We start from the raw sequence: 6,987 nt of genomic DNA on the forward strand, positions 1-6,987 counted from the left end.
TTTGGGTTGTTGCAGCGCGTTTGCTCTTGCCGACCACCGTAGCTATTCACCTCCAGTTGTCACAGTGCGTAATGACACCTCTGAACCTTAAAAATTCCCAGCAAACATACATTCATGTATTTATTATTTCGGACGCAAGGCAGACACCTGATTTGTGGGTTGATTCTATTTTTCAGTCTGATGTTGTACCTTGGTTTTCAATAAGTAATAAGTTAAAATCATAAAATGCTACTTATTTCCATACGTGAATACAAACGATAGGTGGCAGTAGAGAGTAAAGGTATGGAATTGGAGGCTGAAGTGTTGCAGGAAGTTGCGCATGACGACTAGCTTGGTATAATGGCGCCTCTGGATTTAGATAAATATGCAGAGATTGCGAAGCAGTGTAAATACCTTCCAGAGAATGACCTCAAGGTAAATTTGACATGATGGAAATGTTTTTAAAAGGATATGCGATGAGCTTATAATGGTATCCTGTAGCTTACTGCTGTTTTATGTTGTAACAGCGTAATTAGCTAATGTTAGCTTCGGCTAGCTAGTAACGTTAGCCCACAAACCTCATCTCTTGGCCAGGAAGTCTTACTCGTTTAAATAAATTGTTCATCTTATCGACAATAGCTAAATACAAGCCCGACTATCCTATAAAACGTTATGTAAACATGAATGAGAATGACCTTCTTTGGCATGCCATTATGTGCTGAGGTTAAAATGATCACTTATCCCTAGTAACTTGATGATGCTGACTGTCATGATGATGAGGTGATTGTTTATTGCCGGTCTGGACCGAAACAGCCCAGACAGCATGATGCGCCGTTTTCTTATGTTTGGGAAGACTAAGACATACGTAGACCGCGGGGTCATGGACTAATTTTTATTACACGTTCGGGATGTATCTATTATTTACTTCCTTATCATACATTGCTGCTTCAAGTAAGTAGCACAGAACGTTGTGGGAATAATGTACGGCTATTTTAGGACGAAATAATCTTCCCTTATTATTGACTCATCAATACCGATCTGAATATTCTTATTTGGGCAGGTTTTGAAGAGACATGTGCTCCGTGTTCACCTAGCAAGAGTCAACATTTAATATTAGCCAACACACGATAACAATGAAACAATATTGAAGTTAGTGTGCCACCATGTTTACTGTAAGTAGCTCAGGCAGATGCAGATGTACTCACAATACGGTTAATCAGAAATTTTCAGGCTGTCAGTGAGAGTCAGTGCCAACCACTGACCAGTTAGAGTTATGATGATTAAACAAAGTTTGTCTTAATCTGATCATTTTATTTAGTCCTCTAAATTGTAGGGTTATTCAGTGATTCCCACACTGTACACTCATTGTGAATGTGTACACCCTCACCCTCAAGCAGTTGATGCCAACAATACGACCAGTAGCATGTCCAGGATGCTTCTTGAAATTTGCTGGGCACATCAGCACTCCCAAGATTAGACTTTGTTTATTCTATAAAATTAGCTTCAGTTTGTCATTGAGCCATCATCGCCAGAAGGGCTGGGACAGTATGGTTCAGTACAATGATAGGTGGGTGCCAATTCCACATGTTTCGCGATTCTTAAGTATTGTGATTTTACAAGTATTGCAATGCGTTATTACAGTTTTGTTGTACAGCTTTTTTTTTAGCATGAGATCATGGGAAGAAGTTGAATCATACACCTTTATAGGCTATATCATGAGTCATATTTCCAAAACCTTTTTTTTCCACGCATAATCCCCAGCCGCTTAGTCATATGCAAATAATAGTTGCTGTGTATATTATGCATGTATGTATGCTTTGAGGAAAATACTCCTGAGGCCTTTCCATCAACACCCTGCTGGACCAAAGGCCTTGCAAAGGCCTGATTATGATTTGTGTCACCCACCCAATACAGTGTGGACAATTAAAGTAGCTGCTACCTGGGAACATTTTAGGCCTCAATAAAGGTCTTCACTCTCACTGCTTGGTCATGTTTGTCAGTGCCAGTCACATCACAGAGTTTGAGCTAAACCACAGCTGTGTTTGCACGTTCTGGAAGAGTTTTTCTTTTATTCATTTTATTTATTTTTTACAATATTAATTTGAAAACATTATTCTGACTTCTCAGTGTGTCATTGTCATTGAACAGGTAGAAGGTTACCCTGCCATAGAGAGGAAACGTTTAAACAATCTCATTCGTGCAGATGCCACTGGAAGGGTTTAGTTTCTCTTGATGAACTAAATGGTGTCTCAGAGGCTTTTCCCTGACAAGTAGAAGATCTGGAGCAAAACATTGCATACTTAACATTCTGTCATGAATGTTTTCACATGGACCCATATCACTTATGTCTGTATGTTCTGTTTTTATCTACACAGAGGTTATGTGACTATGTGTGTGACCTGCTGCTGGAGGAGTCCAACGTTCAGCCAGTTTCTACTCCTGTAACAGTATGTGGTGACATACATGGACAGGTGAAAAGCAGTGATTAAACAGGAAGAGCAAGTGCACCACAGAAGCACTTTGTTTACCCTCATATTGCAGAGCTGATGCATGCATGTATTCTTTGATATTGGTCTGTTGTACACATAAAGTGTAACGCTTACACTATAGTTTTATCTCTTTGTGTCTTAGTTTTATGATCTTTGTGAACTCTTCCGAACTGGTGGCCAGGTTCCAGACACCAACTACATATTTATGGTTTGTATATTGATATCAGTTTGAACTTGAGAGGCATAAATCTTAGTGTGTTCTTTTTAACTGTGTTTTAGCACAGGGTTGGTAATAACCTTCTCATCATCTGTAGGGCGACTTTGTTGACCGAGGGTATTACAGTTTGGAGACGTTCACCTACCTGCTGGTGCTGAAAGCCAAATGGCCCGACCGCATCACGCTTCTACGTGGAAACCATGAGAGCAGACAGATCACCCAAGTTTATGGCTTTTATGGTGAGATTTAATTTATGGCAAATGATCAGTTTTTGGTTCCCTGCAAACTGCATTGTTGCAAATCTGACTTCTTCTGACTGAACAATAATCACTCTCTTCTGTTTGAAGTAAATGAGAGCTTTTTGTGTTACAGATGAGTGCCAGACCAAGTATGGGAATGCAAATGCTTGGCGTTATTGCACCAAAGTGTTTGATATGTTAACAGTTGCTGCTGTAAGTACTGAAGTGTGACTGTGCTTTGTGTTTATTTGTTGTTCTTTCATGCAAGAAGGTTGATGATGTGACCTGATGGATTCCTCATGTGTTAAAAGCCTAGATTGAGGCTCATGTGAAGTTATTGCTGAGTAGAGAGTAGCTGAACTACAGTGAACAGCAGTGTTTGGTCACTGTGAGGTTATAGATTCATTGCTGTTTCCTTCCCCTGTCTTCAAAGCTGCATTACACAATATGATGCTTATCTCATAGGCTGATATTTTCTATAGATTAGAAAGACTTCATCCGGTTTAGACTCTGCTTGTGTGTGTAAATAAACCTGTCATGCATCGCTAAAGACGGGAGGACACACTTGACTTGGGTTTGCTTTTTAAGATCTTTCGATTGACATGGAAAATAAATTGGATAGCAAAACAAAAGAAGTTTATCACAACATAACTTTGGCTAGACACTACTTTATTAATGCATACACAAGATAATTCCCACTCCATTTTGCCTATTTTGAGTATTCATCGATCCATCTCCATAACCTTCACATGTCACTCCTTTGTAATGCCACTGCCACATTTTCAGTGTTCAGTCATCCCAGAACCATGCCACAGCATTTTATATACATACTCTGAAAAAATGACTCATCTCAATATGAAAACTCACTTTTCAGCTGAAGTACATAACCACTGATCTCAGTTTCCCAAACTCTTCTAATCTGTTGGTGGTCTATCAGCTATGGCTTTAAAAATGTTTCATGCCATTTAGCCAGCATTACCAGTAAATGCTTATTTCAATGCGTCTTTCTTAGTTAACTTTGGTAACTCCCCTCTTGAACCTAGATCTTAAACATGAATTGAGTTTCATATATCTGTCCATATCTCTTATAACATATCTAATAACATATCTTATAACCCTCAAAATTTGTAATTTCACTATATTTTGTTGTCAGTTGACACTGTACTGTCAAACTAAACCAAATAGCTGATGCTTTTCCAACTACCTCTTAGAAATATCAAATTATTTTTACATGGCAAACCACATTTTTCTTTTCAAACTTGAACATCCCACATTCCTTTATTAATGTTATGTAACATAAAACTTGTATGGTCTTGCAACCCTTGGTCACACATTCATGATATATGGATCGTGTTCTAACTTTGCAATTCCTGGGTGTTTTTTGCCAGCTGATGGACGAGCAGATCTTGTGTGTTCACGGAGGCCTCTCCCCAGACATAAAAACTCTAGATCAAATTCGGACCATTGAGCGGAACCAGGAAATACCCCACAAAGGAGCATTTTGTGATCTGGTGTGGTCAGACCCTGAAGATGTAGACACTTGGGCCATCAGCCCCAGAGGAGCTGGCTGGCTCTTTGGTGCAAAGGTCACTAATGAGGTAGGTTGCTTATACTTTTTTCAGCTCACACATATTTTCAGTGGCTTGTAATGAGTACACATGTACATTAAGGTTAAGTTCCTACATGATCATCAACAGTTTTACCAACACAGTTGCCATATTGTTTAAATCTGACAGCTTGTGGTGTTCGAAGAAAGCCCATAAGAATACACTCAGACGCTGACGCTTCAGATGCAGTTATCAGTAAAATGAAAACACATATGTTGTGGTTGTGGTGTTGTGTTGTGGTATTGTTCATGTCCGCTCATTGTCACACTGTCATGCCATACTGGAACACTTGAATAGAACAGAGCCATTATTGATGGTATTCGTAACACCTATACTTTTCCTGCTATTGCAAATCACAGTGTCTGCTGTGAAAAAGGCCCACAGTCCTGGTTCCAAAACACTGTGAAACATAAATGAAACAGAATGTGATAGTTTGCTAATCCTTTCTGAAAAATCCTCAATTGAAAACAGTACAAAGACAGTATATGTGATGTTTTATTTCATCAGTCTGTACATGTAAGTCTTTGTGGTTGCTTGTGTTAAATGTTAGAGTATTTCTCAGACTCCATACAGAACAGAAGTGTCTGGCCTTGGCCCAACAATCATAGAGTACTTCTTCCATCTGGTGTCAAGCATGGCCTGATGGTACTGCTAAATTATTGGTAAAAATGTTTTGTTTTTTTATTTTAAATTTACAAATAAAACTCCACCTCATCTGACAAATTCCAGTTTGACATAAACACTCCACTTGTTTACTGATATCACCTTATTTTTCTGGTTATTCAAAATACAGATGATGGCCTGTGCCTGCCCTCTGGGGTCACCAAAGAAATATTCACATTGGCTGTGTTTTTTGTTTTTTAACATTAACATTTTTTCTCTCTGTCTTTCAAAAAAAAAACTGCAGTTTGTTCACATCAACAACCTGAAGCTGATCTGCAGGGCACATCAACTTGTCCATGAAGGCTACAAGTTCATGTTCGACGAGAAGCTGGTCACAGTGTGGTCTGCTCCTAACTACTGCTATCGCTGTGGCAACATCGCCTCCATTATGGTCTTCAAAGATGCCAACACAAGAGAGCCAAAGCTCTTCAGAGCAGTGCCTGACTCCGAAAGGGTCATTCCACCCCGAACAACAACACCGTATTTCCTGTAAGCACATTTAAATGAAAAGAACGCAGCCATTACTTCAGTGCACGGATACCGACTCGAAGAGCGCATCAGCACTTGTGAACCCATATTAATTTTGTATAGTACATTTAGAGTATTTACAGTGCATTTCTTGGTGCCAGTTGTCAGTTGTTATTCCTACTCTGGCATTTAATGCCATTATTCTGCAGATTTAGCTACAGCAAAGTTAGTTGGCTCAGCATTATCTCCGTGCTGTTGAAATGCTTCGGAGGAAGGATTAAAATGTTCATATTTATTAATCTCCATTTTACTTTACAATAGAAATTCACTCTGCTGAGCAAATTGCAGGTGCAGCGTTATTTACAATGTTTCATTTTATTTTATTTTTTGTTATAGTAATGTATTACAGCTGGGTGTAAGAAAATGAAGCACTGCACAAAAGCAAAAAATTGCATCTATTCTGACAAATGTCCGTGGACTTACTGTTATTATGTGATCTTGTATGATGTAAACCTGAAAGTTAATTTGTAAAAATGTATGATACTCGCTTGTTAGAAATTTCAGTATTGTTAAGCCTGTGGTACCTTAAAATATAAACTGTAATTGCCAGATTTGGAATCAGATCTTGTAATTATTTTTCTGTGTGTCTCCATACTGTTTTTAAATAAAGAAATCAAAACATTTAAAAAAGTAAGACATCAGTACCCGGTGAAAAGGACGACATGCTTAATCAAAATCAATACCTCATTATATTGGATCGTAAATAACATCTTCAAACGTCAGCCTGTTCATGGCATAACTATAATGAGAAAAGGTGCATTTAATGGGACTGCAATCAGATCATGTTGCTAGATGATCTATATCCGGGTTGTATTTAAATGCTGCTAAAGATGATGATTAGGCTGTTAGGCCAGTTACTGTCCATATTGTTAAGGAGGTAAGAAATATCTGCATTCAATTTGCACATGTAGAATTGATCGAAGACGAAAGCAGACCACAGCTAAATTGTTTCATTATTTTATCAGTACTTACTGTCATTAAACTTTACCATCTAGGAGCACCTGTTGAGCAACAGTTGTTTCTTGATTTAAGTAACCAGCCTTCAAGTGTTAATTGAAATGGCCTCAGAAGGAGTCGGAGGTGTGTGCAGCAACCTGTCTAATGGGCTTCTAGGGTCATGTTTCATGTTCATTCAGGAGTGGAATTGACAATTCACAGGTTTCATACCAGGCAAAGAACATACTAATCGCCTCAGCTTTTTGTTTGGTGTAATGAAACGTCAGCAATACTGTTCACCAAAGACTTAGCAATAATTCTACATGAAA

General features: G+C 38.6%; 1 protein-coding gene across 1 annotated transcript; it reads left to right on the forward strand.

Annotated features, from left to right (window-relative positions):
• The first annotated feature begins 284 nt into the window (after positions 1-284).
• On the forward strand, positions 285-6,508 carry LOC121606120 (serine/threonine-protein phosphatase 6 catalytic subunit). Its single transcript, XM_041936287.1, has 7 exons — positions 285-414; positions 2,355-2,450; positions 2,611-2,676; positions 2,783-2,924; positions 3,058-3,137; positions 4,313-4,522; positions 5,439-6,508. The coding sequence occupies exons 1-7, from the start codon at positions 340-342 to the stop codon at positions 5,685-5,687; spliced, it is 918 nt and encodes a 305-aa protein (XP_041792221.1). The 5' UTR covers positions 285-339; the 3' UTR covers positions 5,688-6,508.
• The last annotated feature ends 479 nt before the right edge of the window (positions 6,509-6,987 follow it).

This window comes from Chelmon rostratus, chromosome 5, assembly GCF_017976325.1.
Source record: "Chelmon rostratus isolate fCheRos1 chromosome 5, fCheRos1.pri, whole genome shotgun sequence".
Classification (NCBI taxonomy): Eukaryota; Metazoa; Chordata; class Actinopteri; order Chaetodontiformes; family Chaetodontidae; genus Chelmon; species Chelmon rostratus.